This window comes from Berghia stephanieae, chromosome 9 (assembly GCF_034508935.2).
Source record: "Berghia stephanieae isolate SIO BIC M18660-M18661 chromosome 9, UCSD_Bste_1.3, whole genome shotgun sequence".
Lineage (NCBI taxonomy): Eukaryota > Metazoa > Mollusca > Gastropoda > Nudibranchia > Aeolidiidae > Berghia > Berghia stephanieae.
Window position 1 is genome coordinate 26695439 of NC_088368.1, and position 15872 is coordinate 26711310.

Sequence of the window (15872 nt, forward strand, 5' to 3'; positions counted from 1 at the left end):
TTCAAGGGTGATGCTCCAATCCAACCACCCGCAAGAAGAAGAAGAAGAAGAAGAAGAAGAAGAAGAGACCATTATATGTGATGATGACGATGATGCTAACAATAATAATAATAATAATAATAATAATAATAATAATAATAATAATAATAACAACAATAATGATATTATTATCATTATTATTATTATTATTATTATTATTATTATTATTATTATTATTATTATTATTATTATTATTATTATTATTATTATTATTATCATCATAAAATTGTATTGTCCTGAAAAGCAATTTTTAATTTAGTTACAGTAATCGGAAATCTCTACAAACCATTCAAAATTGTCTTGCTTTTCAAAAATTTGATTCAGTAACTAAAAATGAAGGGTTTTCATGCTATTCAGAGAAGATGCTTGCGTCATTTGGGGTTAGTGGGGAAAAGGGGTTAAGTTCTCCAACTAAACGATAAAACAACCATACCAAAACATGTCTAAAAAAAAAAGAGCAGTCTTTCAGAGCCATTAGGCCCATGGAGCCGGATTTTACCCCGGTTTCAATAGCATGAAATAGACAATAGCAATTTCTTGCTATAGTTTAGATAAGACGTTAATCTATTGTAAAGTATTTTCCATAGATCTAACCAACCCAGCTACCCAATCACTGCTGGGTGGACAGGGGGTCAGAAAAAAATCCAGACTGCACCCGGGATCTATCTTTTGCCCTTAGCATGAGAAGCGATTGCTCTACCAATTGAGTTATCGGTACTCCTAAAAATATAATAAGTCAAAACATTTAGTTTAATATTGCTTTAAAGCTTCATCAGTATATAAATGGGAAAACTTATTTTTGAAACCATTTGTGATCCAACACATCAAACAAGTAATATGTAAACTAAACTAAACTAAACTTGAGCATTTATATTGCACAATGTCCACTAAACATGCTCAAACCGCTTTACAAAGGGTTCCTGGCCATCAGCAACACCTAACATGTAGGACAAGACATAATGCCTCACAGGCGATATTACAATTTTTACAATATATTACAACGCTATTTTACACCCAAGTACAATGAAAGAATGTTAGTAAAGAGCCTTTTCCGAGGACTCAACTATGTGCCACTCAGAACAGGACTCGAACACAGGACCTTCCAATCTGAAGGCAAGTGTCATACCACAAGACCAGATAACTGAACCAGATGAAAATAAACTGAGTTTTAAAGTCATAATAACCAGAATAAGGAAAATTAATTGATTTAAAATTTAAGAAAGAAAAATCACACCATAAATAAGTAAAGACATTTATTAAAATTCAACTTCACAGAAGCCAACTTTTCAAAGAGCTAAAACGGGACTGCTTAACCCAAATTCCATCATGACCTAAAACGATAGTATGTTTTGAACTACCTTTTATATGATATAATCTATATTTAGAATTTTTCTGTTCATTGTTTTAATTTGCTAGTCAAAAAAACCATAATCCTGGAATGTGAAGACATTAATGAACATTAGTTCAATTTGCTGAGAGGTCTTCAGTTTTGATTGAAAATCAGATAATGATAAGTGAACCATTAGTGTGGATAAATTCAATTTGATAATAAGAGTTCTTCAGTTTTTAAAATCAAATAATGATGAGAAGTTAACCACTAATGTAGATAAATTCATTTTGCTAAAAGGTCTTCAGTTTTGAATCCTGAGAGTTAAACAGGTTGTAAATGAATTCATTCTTTTTATGTCAATGTCTCACCTGGACTCCAGCACACCAAGGATTTCAAAGATGATGAGCTCAAACATGATACAGGAGAGGGCAAACGTCGAAGAGAAAATGAGCAACACGACGGAGTGATGGACCTGAAATTTAAATGTGATTAGATATTGTGGTCTCCATTGATATGCACAGTCCTCGGGAATCAAACAAAGTGTGCTTATAGCTGGATCACGCTTTTATACGGACTTTCGCTAAGTCTATGTTCAATGCATAAATGACAGAAAAGTAATTTTTTTCTCTTACAGTTTCCACATGTTTAGATAATAGTATCAACGAGGTTACAGGCTTGGAACTGCCATCGATCCATTAAAAAGTCCATTTTTAAAGCTTTTCTTTTTAATTTTATTTTTTTCAGATAAACAAACCCTTTTGTTTTTACTGTCACAATATGTGATAGCATTACGCTGTAGGTTTAGGACGTGGTGTAAAGAAGCTTGCGATTGTTGTTAGTTGCTTGATATCATGTTTGTGGGGGTGTTTGTGTGTCGCTTCTGTTTTCGGGTTCGACAGTTACGCCTGTCCAGGCTATTTGACTCTTTCAGCCAAGTGGGTCCGTCTTCGTCCTGCTTTTCTTTTAGGATCTGCTTCTTAGCCTTTGGTCAACCAAGACCTACACACAAGGCACCCAAGCAAGGGTGGCTGACGGGTACTTGGCCTTGACAAAGGGCCTCTCCTGATTTGGTCTGGGGCTGTTTCACAGTTACCCCCTGTCCGCCATCTGGGGACCCGCCAGTTTGGAGTGTTTGCCTTCTCCTGGTGCTTGACAATCCCTCCTGGGATTAACAAGGGTAACCAGAGTTGTTTGACTTTTGATTTGATGCACCTGTTTATGTCATCCTTGTTCTCTGTAAACTGGTTCCGACTCTTGTGTGGCTATGTGGTCTAGTGGTATGACGCTCGCTTTTGGATCGGAAGGTCCTGGGTTCAAGCCTTGCTCAGCGCATAGTTGATTGCTTGGAGAAGGCTCTTTACTCACATTCTCTCACCATACCCAGGTGTAAAATGAGTACCTGGCCGTTAACAGCATTGTCTCTGTCCGGAAAAAATGGAATATCGCCTAACAGGTGACATGTCCCTTCCTAAATGTTAAATGTTGCTGTTGACCAGGCATCCCTCGTAAAGCGGTTCGAGCACGTTTAGTGGATTTTGCTCTATATAAAAGCTCAATTTTTTTTTTCTTTCTTAATCTCAGTCATTAAGTTGAAGATAAAGTCGGATGGTTAGAATTTCATTTTTAACATCTCAGATTGTTGGGGTGGATGGCAAGAATGTAGCACAAAATAGACTTGTCAATAGACATTTTTTTGTGATGGAATAGTGAAGTGTGAGTAAAACATCATTCGCAGAGCATTTTAATGGTTTCGGTTAACTCAGTTTCTCGATCTTTTGTATATTTTAAAAATCATACTTTTCTTTTTAGTAATTTATTCATTTTCTTTTATTTTTGTAATTTTTTTGATAAAGGTCAGATAACTGAGAGTGCTTAAAAGCGAAGTTCTAATCGGTGAGCATACTTAAAAAGGGGTAAATTTATATAGTAAAAAATGCTCCGAGTGTGCTTATAGTCGGATCATGCTTGTGTACTTATAAACAGAGACCACTGTAATAATAATAAAATAATAATAATAATACTAATAATAATTATAATAATAATAACAATAATAATAATAATAATAATAATAATAATAATAATAATAATAATAATAATAACAATAATAATAATAAAGAATAGAATACCTACTTATTTGATCCTATACAGTGTTTCAGCAAATTGTGCTTATACTTATAAATCTTTCATGGGATCAGTAACTATTTCAGACATTATTGTTAAAAATATTCCATGTTTTGTAAAATATTTAAGTTTTATTTGGCAATGGTTGGGTCATGTCTGTAGCAGATTTGTCAAAACATTGACAAGGAAGGGTCTGCAATGAATACCCCAAGGAAAGAAGAAGCGAGGATGCGCCAAGGAGACCGACCATGTAGAGGGGCCTAAAGCAGAGATTATTATCCCTCGAGGTGGCCACAAGAATACAGCTGGTAGAACCAAGGGGGAGATTCCTTGCAACCCTTCAAGTGCCAACAGGCCTGAAGGAGATTGAGAGATTGAGTGAGCGAGTTCTTTGTATTGTGGTAATTAAATCTAAGCTCAATAAGTACATGGATGATTACTATATAATCAACCAACTTCCAGTGCAATGATTGATTTGACAATATTCCTATTTTTGTCAGTGATTGACCAGTTAATTTTTTTTTTTTTTTTTTTTAATTAAAAATTTAGATGGCTTTACACAAACTTAAACTTAAATTGATTGTGATGAATTAACAATATCAAGAAACACAAATCTTACATTATGTTTAAAAAATGATGAGTAGTTACCTCATAGTCCTTGTAGAGTTGTTTCAAGAAAAACACCCAGCCACCTCCAAAAAAGATAACCTGCCAAGATAAAATAAATAATGAGGACTGAATACATTGCTTATTTAAATATAACCTCAGAGGTATATAGATGGATGACGGGTTTTCTTCTTCTCTTCTTCTGCCTATCAGGCCAAACTACAGTAAATTGAAGACTGGTATAGCCATCAAGGGTCTGGTTGTTTCAGTCTCCACTGGTGTGGAGAAAAGAACATGTGAAGCTCTCACTGCTGGATGTGTGAGTGTTGAGTATTGTGTTGAGTTTATTCCATTGACGAATTGTGGAGGAGAAAAAAGAGTGCAGATGAGCATTATTTCAGGTGACTGGAAGTTGAAAAGAGAGATTTGAATCTTGAGTTTGGTGTGTGCAGAGTGTGGTATTGATTATACTGTCAGTGATTGGGTGTGTGATTGAGTATTCCTTAAAATTTATTAAAATATTTCAATTCCAATTTAAAATGTGACTTGGCAATGGTGGATAATCAAAGAACAAATTTACAGTGCAACTTCTCTACAATTACAATGACATCATTGGGACCAGAAAAATATCTTTCTAGAGATTTATCAAAATAGCGGACCAACCAAAAATAGAGAGGGTGGGGGGTATTAATTATTTAACTCTGAGTGTCTTTTTGAAACAACAGAGCCAGCCATTGCTCCTAGCTTGTGTACAATTATCTTTTCCTGGTCTATAATGATAGACCACGGCATCAGAGTCAGTGTATCAGGGGCGTGGCTCTATTGGTTCAAATGGTGCCTGGCACCACATCCATGTTTTAAAAATGGATAACAGCATTTTTTTAAATATATAAAACTGAGAAATGGTATATATCGCCTTTTATCAACAGTGCGAAACAGACTCCCTTTCTGTCACAACGCCTTCTACCCACGCTTTTCTCCCGATTCACACAGTGACTGTGTACTATGGCTGAGCGAGTGACTGGATTTCCCCACTCAAACGATTCCAAGGAGCGGATCTTTGCTGGCTCCATTTAAGGCTATTACTATAGGCTGCCTCTATTCTATTCTCATCCCCCCCCACCGGCCGATTGGATTACCGAAAAAAACGTCGCCGGCTTTTTGCGATTTGGATTTGATTGATTTTTTTTTTTTAATTGTGCAACTTGTGACAAGAAACTTAACAAATTACTGCATTACAACCTTTGGATTAAACATACAACAATTGTGGACTACTATTATGAAGACTAGCATCCTAGACTAGGGGGATGAGAATAGTCACTTCGATTACGATAATGTACTATAATGTTGCCACATTGAATACCTGGCTCGAATTTTTACCGTCTTCACATACGAGAAAAAACCCGCCTCAGGTGCCGAGACATTTTTCCTTCAACTCTGTTGGACTGGGGAAAAATAGCTAATGTTGGTCATTTACGTCCTAGTCATAGTATGGTAACTTCGACCATCTTTATTTTTATCGAAATCACGATTATTAACAAGTTCATTTGTTTCTCTCTCTGTGTCGTGATTATTGTATATATTAATTTATTATTATTATTATTATTATTATTATTATTATTATTATTATTATTATTATTATTATTATTATTCATCATCATCATCATCATCATTATTATTATTATTATTGCTGCAAAAATTGATATGAAGGAATGTGAATGAGTTAAGTCAAACATTTCTTGATAGTGATGCTATATGCTAAATGCATGATCTTCGCGTGAATATGCGTGTTTGACTTTGTGTGTGTGTGCGTGCGCGTTCATCTCACATACACACACACACACACACGCACACACACACAGATAGGTAGATAGATAGGTAGATAGATAGAGAGAGAGAGAGAGAGAGAGAGAGAGAGAGAGAGAGAGAGAGAGAGAGAGAGAGAGAGAGAGAGAGAGAGGAGAGAGATCTTGTATGGTGTCATGTTTGATTTCCGAAGTGGAATGGGGCTGTTTCATGACGTAACTACAGTACTCTTTTAATAGGCCATGGGCTGTTTACATTCTTACGCTTTGTAAGTTTTGAAATTACCCTTTGTTCGATTGACATTCAATGTCTGCATGTGTCCCTTTAGCCATTTCCCTCAGTGTCCAAACTCCAATCAATATATTCGTTCGTGATTTATATAAACAAACTATTGAAAAGATTTGCAGGAACAGAAACATCACCATGCAAATTTACTTTACAAGTATGTAAGTTTTTTTTTCTTTCTTTTATATTTACACATGTAGCATGTGTAAGTCATTTTCGTCTGGCACCACTTTATACTGTAAGCATGCCACGCCGCTGCAATGTATTGATCATTGATTGCTCTACGCTGCTTGAACTATATCAGCAAAGCTGCATCAACATCAGCATTAGTCAGCAGTCGCAGCTTACTTTACTCTGTGGTTCAAACCCATGTTGTTCCATTTCCTCTCAATGACAATGCTGATAACTGAAAGCAATTCAAGTTATGCCATTATGTAGGTCGTCTGATTAGCCATTAAAAAAGTGAAGCACTAGTTTGGGTTAAAATTTAGATAACACAATTTCACATTATCACTACTGTTGCATTGTTTTACACAGTATCTGAACAGTTCTGGTATAATTTTAAAGAACAGATATCAAGCTTTCTTTCGGTGTGATTGATGTCAATGTTCTATCAAAAATGATGGTTTGATAAAAGAGTAGCATCATTTTAAAACTTTTGTAATTTTTTTCAAAATTGAGAGTGCAAAAAAATAAAAGAAAGCTTGTCTAGATCTTTTTCATTATCTGTGTTTATGGCAAATTTAATCAAGATTGAAGGGGTCGTAGTATGTTTAATTTTGGCTGCCAATGACCGATCCTCTTTTCCCCCAGCTTATCGAGACTTGAGAGGCTGTATAGAGTCATCGAGCCTTTGTGTGGAGCAGTAACCTACTGAACTCCTCGTCATTCTCCGCGCATAGCTGTTGAAAAAGCGCGAATTGAGCATGTGCGATTTCAACTGTTCATGCAATGGCTGGATAAGATTTTTAGCCACAAGCTATTGTTTGTGAATAAAATGTTTGGCACAGCCTCTAGCCTCTTTCAAAAATGCTGTAAAGCCATGATAGCACCCTACCATGGCAGATGCCCCATTTGTGGCACACACTTCAGCGTTTGCGATTGGGATTTACTATCTTCGAAAAAATTCGTGAAAAAAAGTGTTGCCCTCTTGGTGTCTTTAGTTAAGGTGCATGCAAAGAGATGTTCTGGGCAAACATGGTAATGATTGCCTTGTATAAAACGATCTATAGTCTGTAGATCAGCAGTAGGGCATCATCGTTGTTGAGAGTCGACTCGCCCAATTGATGAATGCTGAATTAAGTCACTTACTTTTAATACAATAGCTGAATCAATTGACCTCAGACTTCTCCCACCATTTCATCAATTCCCTTTTGAATTATGCTGTTACTTGAGGATAAAAGTTCGGGATCTTTGTGTCAAACAATCTTTATACTAATTTATACTTTATAACTTCCCATGCCCATATGCCCATGGCTGGGCCAATTAACATTTCACTTTCCTTGCTTAAAATTTTGTAAAACTCAAAATAACTCCTGCAATCCCATGTAGTTCCTGATTGTTGCCCCCATGTGAGGCATCATCGCCCCCCAATTTCAAAATTTGCTTTCACTAGGACGACTATGACTAATAATAGTAATAGTATAGAGTCTAGAGACTATGACTAGGACTTGACTAGGGACTGGGGGGGGGGGGGGGGGGGGGGGGGGGGGCAATATCTATCGCCCACTGATTTAGATAACCATCAAATCAAAATAGTCAGAGAAAGATAATGATTTTTCTTATGTGAACCTCAAACTAATTGCAACATAAATATTTTTTGCGTCAGATTGTAGAATGTAATTCACTGATTGCAATGATCCATTGTTTACCATTATAGAAGGGTGCTAACATAATTAAATTTAACATTGAAAATTGAAAAAATAGCAAATGTGGTAAAATTGATACAACTGAAGCAACATACCTGCACAATGGATAAAATTTAAAAAAGCAAACCGCATTCCCCCCTCCCCCTACCCATCTTTCTGGCTCATCCATCAACGTCAGGCGCGAACAATGGGGGATTACCGCATCCCACGCATGTGGCCAAATATGGCTACACAAAGATAGACAAAATATTATTATCATTATTAATATTATTATTTTATTATCGACAATGAAAATAAGGACTTTGAATTTTCGTCGATTTATTGTGAAACATATGGATGAGTTTTTGGGAGGTTTTATTCTGAGGGTTATGATTTAGTAGTGATTGGTCATGCGAAGTTAAATTTGTCAATTTTTCATGTTTTTGATTGGCCACATGGATTTTTTTTTTTTGGCCATCTCCCAGTCCGTTAATAGAGACTATCAAGTCATTCTCGCACATTTTAATGTAAATCTAAGTCTGTTTTCAGGATTTCTGTTTTTCTCAAGTGTGGTATCAATTCAATGACTTATTTCAGTACAATGCAAGGTAAGAAGCATGTTTATTTTTTCATTAAATCTAATGTTCTCAATTTAATAACTGACCTAGAATTCAAAACTAATCAATTGAAGCACTCTCTCAATAAACATACAGCTGAATTAAACAATACTATACAGTGTTATATGGAAGTAAAATGAAAGTATGGAAACCCGTTGGCGTCATGTTTTACAGATTGAAGAACATACTGCGTTATCGGCGACCTATGTTGCGATGAATAAAGTGTTAGCATCTACTGCTTATCCAAATGTTTTATATGTTTTAGATACATAAAATAAATAATTACAACAGTTTTTCTAGCGCATTTCCAAACATTTACTATGCTTAATGCGCTTCATGTTATTTCAATTTATCCCATTGACCAAATGGAACCATATTTCCATTTCATGCAGCACCAATTGCCTAAAACCAAGGACACGTTCACACCTTAGTCAAGTGGGGTAGTTTGTGTTAATTGTAGAGAGCGGTGGGGGCTGCCTGAAGCCTGCTTACCAAAGACGGAACGTAGGCACCAGAATTGTCCACGATCACTTTCACTCATCCGACAACCGATCATGCTTAACAACGCTTGACTTTTGTAACAATACCTCTGTCTCTGAGCCACTTAACCGCTCTCTATAAATTATATTTTCATTTCTTTATCTGTTGTTTAATGTTTAATGTTGCCTTCGAAATCGTTTAAATTAATAGTCATCCATACAGTATTTGTAACTATTTAGTAAACCTTTTTTGTCGATGCTTGATTAAAGACAAAATGAAATTTCACTTTCAGATGACTGATATTCAACAACAATGTCCTATTTGCCACGAGGAATTCATTAATACTGATGTTATAACAATTCTTGGGGAAAAGGCCTGTGACACCATTAATAAAGTTAGTGTTAAGAGAAACGACAATCTAAAACTGATACCTGGCTCCAAAATACATCGGCGATGTCAGCAACATTACACGAATAAAAAGAATGTTGCTACAGCAGCTCTAAGACATTACAACGCTAAGCAGTCAACACCCTCACTACGATCAACATCTTCGTTTGATGTGAGAAATGAATGTTTGTTTTGCGGTCAATATCTCTTTAAGAGAACAAAACGGAACCCTGATGTTTTCCCTGTTAGGACTGAAAAACAATTTTTGCTCTCAATTAAAAGTAAGTGTAAAGAAAGGAAAGACGAATGGTCCCAGATGATTTTAGGTAGATTAGAATACTGTCAGGATTTACATGCCTTAGAAGTCAAATATCATCAACAATGTAGTGTAAATTTTAGGACAGACAAAGATGTTCCATCAGAATTTGCGACTCAAGCAGAATCCATCTCGTGGCAGGCCAGTAAACAATGAGTGTAAAGCGGCATTTGACCATGTCATAACTTATTTGGAGCAAATTGGGGATGAAACAGTTACGATATCTCACCTGATCTCTGAGATGGAGAAGTATGGATCAAATGCGTATTCTCCATTATATTTGAAGAAAAAGTTAAGAGACCATTACGGAGACACCCTTTTTATCTATGAAAAAGATGGTTTGCCAGATATTATTTCTTTGAGAGAATATGCTCAAAAGATTATCCATGCTTTTCACCAAACTCAAGAATGTTCTACAGCAGAGGATGAAAAAACAAAGATAATCGAAACCGCTGCAAAATTGATAAAATCGGACATCAAGGCCTTAGAGAGTAGTAAAGCATTTTATCCAACAGTGAATTCTATTTCATCAAAGGAAGCGAATGACGCATTTTTACCTTATAGCTTAAAGTTATTCCTGAAAAGTTTGTTTGAGCCGTTGGAAAATAGTATCATAACATCATCTCTGGGCCAGGCACTGATACAGGCAGCAAGACCCAAGTCATTGCTCACGCCACTTCAAGTTGGTCTTGGTATCCAAATTCACCACCAGACTGGATCGAGGCTCCTTGTAGATGTTCTGCACAAGCTTGGTTTTTGTTGCGCGTATAATGAAGTGAGAACATTTGAAAAAAGTGCCGCCTTGGATTCTGGTAAGGATGTAAGCCTTTCATGTGATAACGCATTTTTGCAATTTGTAGCTGACAATGTTGATCATAATATTGCAACAATCGATGGTCTCAACACATTCCATGGCATGGGAATGATAGCAATAAGTTCACCCCCATCTGCGATTACGAGAAAAATTCCCAGAAAAGATGTTTCAATGGAAGAAATCAGGGAATTAGCGAAAATTAAAATTCATTTTTCTAATCCAAAAGATCCTTCATCTCCCATTCTCTACAAGCCATATTCAATACCCAACTCTCAAGATTCTCTTGCCAGTGTTGATATTCTATGGAGAACCTCTTGGATTTTCAACTCTCGGAGACCAATGTGGTCTGGATTCATGCAAGCACTTGTTGGAAATAGAGTTTGCACAGAAACATCTGGTATTGAATTCCTTCCAATCATTGATCTGAAACCAACTGATGAATCATGCATATTGTCAACTCTGAAATTCTTGTCATCACAAGCAAACAACTGCAAAACAACACCTGTCATTACCTTTGACCAACCATTATATTGGAAGTCCAAAGTGCTAATGTCAAGAAATGATGACAGCCTACATAACATCGTGTTGAGACTTGGTGGATTCCACACAGCAATGAGTTTTCTTGGTTGTATTGGAAAGGTTATGGAGGGATCGGGTATCGAAAATGTCCTCAAAGTGATATATGCTCCTAATTCTGTTCCCTTTATCATGAATGGAAAGGCCTACTCAAGAGCAGTCAGAGCCCATTGTCTTTTAGATTCCGCGCTTCATGCTGTTATTGTCAGTGATATTTTCAATCTAAATGTTTCAGTTTTAACTCATTCAGTTGAAGATGAAGCCAATGCCGACGTATTCAGCAAAGATGTGCCAGGGATTTCAGATATTATTTATGAAAATCATTTAGATCAAACCACACCTGAGAGTTCTTCTGGCTCAAGAGAAACCCGCTTTGAAGAAATTAGTTCATTGGTCGATGGAATAATGGACAAAAGCATTGCCATAAATAACCTTGAAACTAATCCAGTATTTCAACACATCATGTCACAGCTACAAGACAAAAGGGAAACTTCTTTAGATAGGACAACAGCACGATTGTGGTTTCTGTATTTGGACATGGTAAGAATCCTGCGTGACTTCATCAGGGCTGAACGCACTGGGGACTGGAGACTTCACTTGTCAAGTCTTTCCAAAATGCTACCTTTTTTCGCCTCGTGTGGACACAGCCTCTATCTAAAGTCAGGGTATATCTATTTAACATCGATGCTTGACCTAGAAACATCTCATTCAAATGTCTATAATGCATTTATGGCAGGTCATCATGTGGTTAGATGCAACATCAACAGTTGGACAGGATTATCCACAGATCTTGCCATTGAACAAAGTTTAATGAAAAATATAAAGTCTCAAGGAGGTCTCACAAGGGGCAGGGGGATGGATGAGAGTCAAAGAGCGTTGTGGATCATGTCAATGCCCGCATGTGCCGAGATCACTTCAGCATTGACCAAATTTGCAGGTCATGAAATTCCAAATGAAAAAAAAAATAAAGATATTGGCCTTGCACGACGCCAAAGAGACAACAACGATACTAGGAAACTCTTTCAATATCTCTATGAGAGAAATCCTTTTGTCGGGGAAAATGAATTACGTAATATATGTACTGGTCACATTGCTGACTCATCAGTCAATGCTCACCTTGCTCAGGCATTGGGGGACAACATTATCTCTGGTATGATTGGTGAGAACGCTCTTATTTTTTCGTTTAAAAGAAAAAAACAACTCATTAACATGGCCACTAAAACAATATGCCAAGTTGAAAAAAAGACTCTGCATGTTGACTCAAAACTGCTATTCCAGCGGCTCACAAGCGTTGCTGAAATAACAATTGAAAACAAGGAGAACATTCTTGATTTTGAACTCTGCTCTTTTCCCCCAGCACTGTTTGATTCGACAGGTTTGCCTCTAGAGGCAAGGAAACCATCGCTTCGGGATGCTCTGTGCAGTCAATGTGAAGGAGGAGAAATTACTGGCCTGCCAGATGGAGATTATTGTTTTGTTTTAGATGGTGGTTCTCTTTTACAAAGAATTCCTTGGAATCGTGGCTCAACTATTAATGACATCATCACACAATATTGTACATATGTTACATCTAAATACAGATCTGCCCACATTGTTTTCGATGGATACAATTCTTCACTTTCTACAAAAGACACAACACACTTGAGACGAAATGGAGGAGCAGGGGTAAAAGTTAATTTCGACTTAAATTCTATCCTCCACACATGCAAAGAAATGTTTCTGGCCCATAAGAGCAACAAGGGACGTTTTATAACTTTCCTCTCTGAAGCTTTGAAAAAATCAGGCCATTTTACTGTACATGCAATTGAGGATGCGGATGTTGACATCGTAATGACAGCTCTCGAACAAAGCATAAAACGAGACACTGTAGTGGTTGGAGAAGACACAGATCTATTATGCCTTCTGAGTGCCCATTTTCGACCCAGTCTTAAAAATGCTTACTTCACATCAGCCAAACAAGGTGTAAGAGTGTGTTGTATTCAAAGTATAAATGCATTTCTTGGAATCAATTCATGTAGACTACTTTTTGCACATGCATTACTTGGGTGTGACACGACATCTAGAGTCTATGGGATAGGAAAATCTGTTGCTTTAAAGAAGCTAAAAAAAGAAGAATTTCAGACAATCGCAGATATTTTTCTGAGCAGTTCGTCACAAAAAGCCGACATCATCAATGCAGGGGAGAAGGCTTTGCTTTTAGTCTATGGATTAAATTACCAGTCCCTGAATGAAGCGAGGATTCGACGTTTCAAGGACAAGGTTGCCAAGTCTGTTGTCTATGTTGAACCACAAACTCTGCCTCCAACTTCTGCTGCAGCAAAGTTCCATAGTCTTCGGGTCTATTTCCAGGTACAACAATGGCTTGGCAAGTTTGATCAGCAGTTGGACCCAATAGATTGGGGTTATTAAGTCAAGAACAATCGTCTGACACCAATTATGACAGACCTACCCCCTGCTCCAGAAACCTTGTTAGCTGTTGTTACTTGTGCCTGTAAATCTGGATGTACCAGTCTTCGTTGTAGTTGCAGAAAACATGGACTTAAGTGTACACATGCTTGCTCTGGCTGTTTTGGAGAGACTTGTTCAAATACCGAGAACATGAACTTGAATTTCAGCGATGAGAGCAATGTGGATATAGACGACCAATTTTAACACAGTATGGCTTATATTTGTTTCTATTCTTGAGCATAATTCATCAACACCACTCTGGGTGTCTATCCCAGCTATTTTTTTTCTTTTCTTTCTTTTTAATTTGATTTCGTCAACATGTAAATGACTGTGATTGCGAATAGTGTGTGTGTGTGTGTGTGTGCGCACGCGCGTGTGTGTGTGTGTGTGTGTGTGTGTGATGGGGGTGGGGGTGGGGAGGGGGCGTCTTCTTTGCCAACATTTTGATAAGCCTAAACAGTCAATGTATTCGCGAAAAATAAATTCATTGTTACCTTTTCACAGATGTATCTACTTTTTGTTTGCAGCAAATATTTAATTACAACGCTTATATATTTTAGGTATAAGGGTATTCTATGGAGGAAAATGTTAATAGTCCTTACTTTGTAAATACATACCAAACAGAGCGCGTTAACCATCGTAAGAAACTATCGAAATAGACCTGTGCGGGTTTCCGTCAATGCTCTAAACGTTTATCAACCGTGTCATCAGTAAGGGGTTAAATGTGCCGCCCGGTATGGTAACTGATACAATTCGTGCGTGCCGGTCTATGGAATCACAGTTTGGAAAGTAATACATTTTTGTAAAATTAAAAAATTATTTTAAAATAGTTAGCACCTTTTTATAAAAGTAAACAATGGTTTATTTTACTTATTAAATCGTATATAATTAAATGTAAAAGAAATAATTTATGTTGCAATTAGTTGGAGGTCAAATTATATCTTTCCCTGACTAAAAAGGCAACACCGCTTACCAGGGAAAACATCATGATAAGAGAATCGGCCAAAAACATGATGATAGTTTTAATGTGACACTATCTTTAAAATTTCGAGAACCCTTCCCAGTCTCCTACTGTTTTGGTCGACGACACCGATGCCTCTACTTTCGTTTTTTGTGTGAACTTCGTTTTTCATCAGAGAATCCTTGCCAACAAAACATTTTTTACATGTCTATAGAGACCATAATGCAACGCGTTCGAGAAAATCCGAAAATGGAACTGAAGTGAGTAAAACTAATAAAGATGACTTCGTGTTTTCTTCAAACCTCGCGAACCGACAAGTGTGGCGACAGTTCCCACCACAGACTACTCCTGTGTTATATCTATTGTTCCCACCAAAGAAAGTAAGACATATTTAGTTCTTATTTTCTTTGGTTCCGACTGAAAACGTTCGTGTCCAGTTCCAAGTCTATTGCTCCTTGGTTCAGGTGCAAATAAGTATGCGTCGGTTCGTATTCCATTAGCAGTACATTTTCCTCTGATGCTCCAAGAAAACGCTGGGCCAAGTTTAAAGGCACTGCTACACGCTTTAATGTTCATTATTCATTATTGGTAAAAACAACCCCAATAGAAACATGAAAAAAGAGATAAAAAAGAGTGGGACTTCTGCCGAAGGGCTAATTTGTTTATGTATCTTCTTCTTCTTCTTTATCATCATCATCATCATCATCATCATCATCATCATCATCATCATCATCATCATCATCATCATCATCATCATCATAACCACCGTCCTCAACAACAATGGGGACAACGATGGCAACAACAATAACAACAACAACCACGACGACGACAACAACAACAACAACAACAATATCAACAATGAAATCGTTTTTATCGTCATCTTGATATCAAGTGGATATTATAAGTGTCGGTCATCCAAACCACGAAATACTTGCGCCATTGCAAAGTATCCGCGCTACTTGATGTCACAGCACATTGTCAAACTCTGAAAGAAAGGAAGAAATACAGAAGGAAAAAATACACATTTTAATATTTATTTTGTCCACACATCTCAGCCTTCAAATAAAATGACACTCATCTTGTGAAACACTCTTAAACCTGGGGTTTTAAGGAAGTCCCATGTTTGAGAATTGTCGACAAGACGTTGGTCATTTCAATCAATCGATATAGAAACCACCAGTTTTCTAGACAAAATTTTCAAAATGTGTTTTTTTTTTTTTTTTTCAGATCCGCAGAACA

General features: G+C 36.8%; 1 protein-coding gene across 1 annotated transcript in view; it reads right to left on the minus strand.

The window, feature by feature from the left end:
- LOC144979954 (Golgi pH regulator-like) overlaps positions 1 to 14817 on the minus strand; it is an 87382-nt gene extending 72565 nt beyond the window's left edge. Inside the window, 3 exon segments of the mRNA XM_078927298.1 lie at positions 1738 to 1841; positions 4139 to 4198; positions 14646 to 14817. Coding sequence (XP_078783424.1) covers positions 1738 to 1841; positions 4139 to 4198; positions 14646 to 14684 — 203 coding nt within the window. The 5' untranslated portion in view covers positions 14685 to 14817.
- Between the last annotated feature and the right edge of the window lie 1055 nt (positions 14818 to 15872).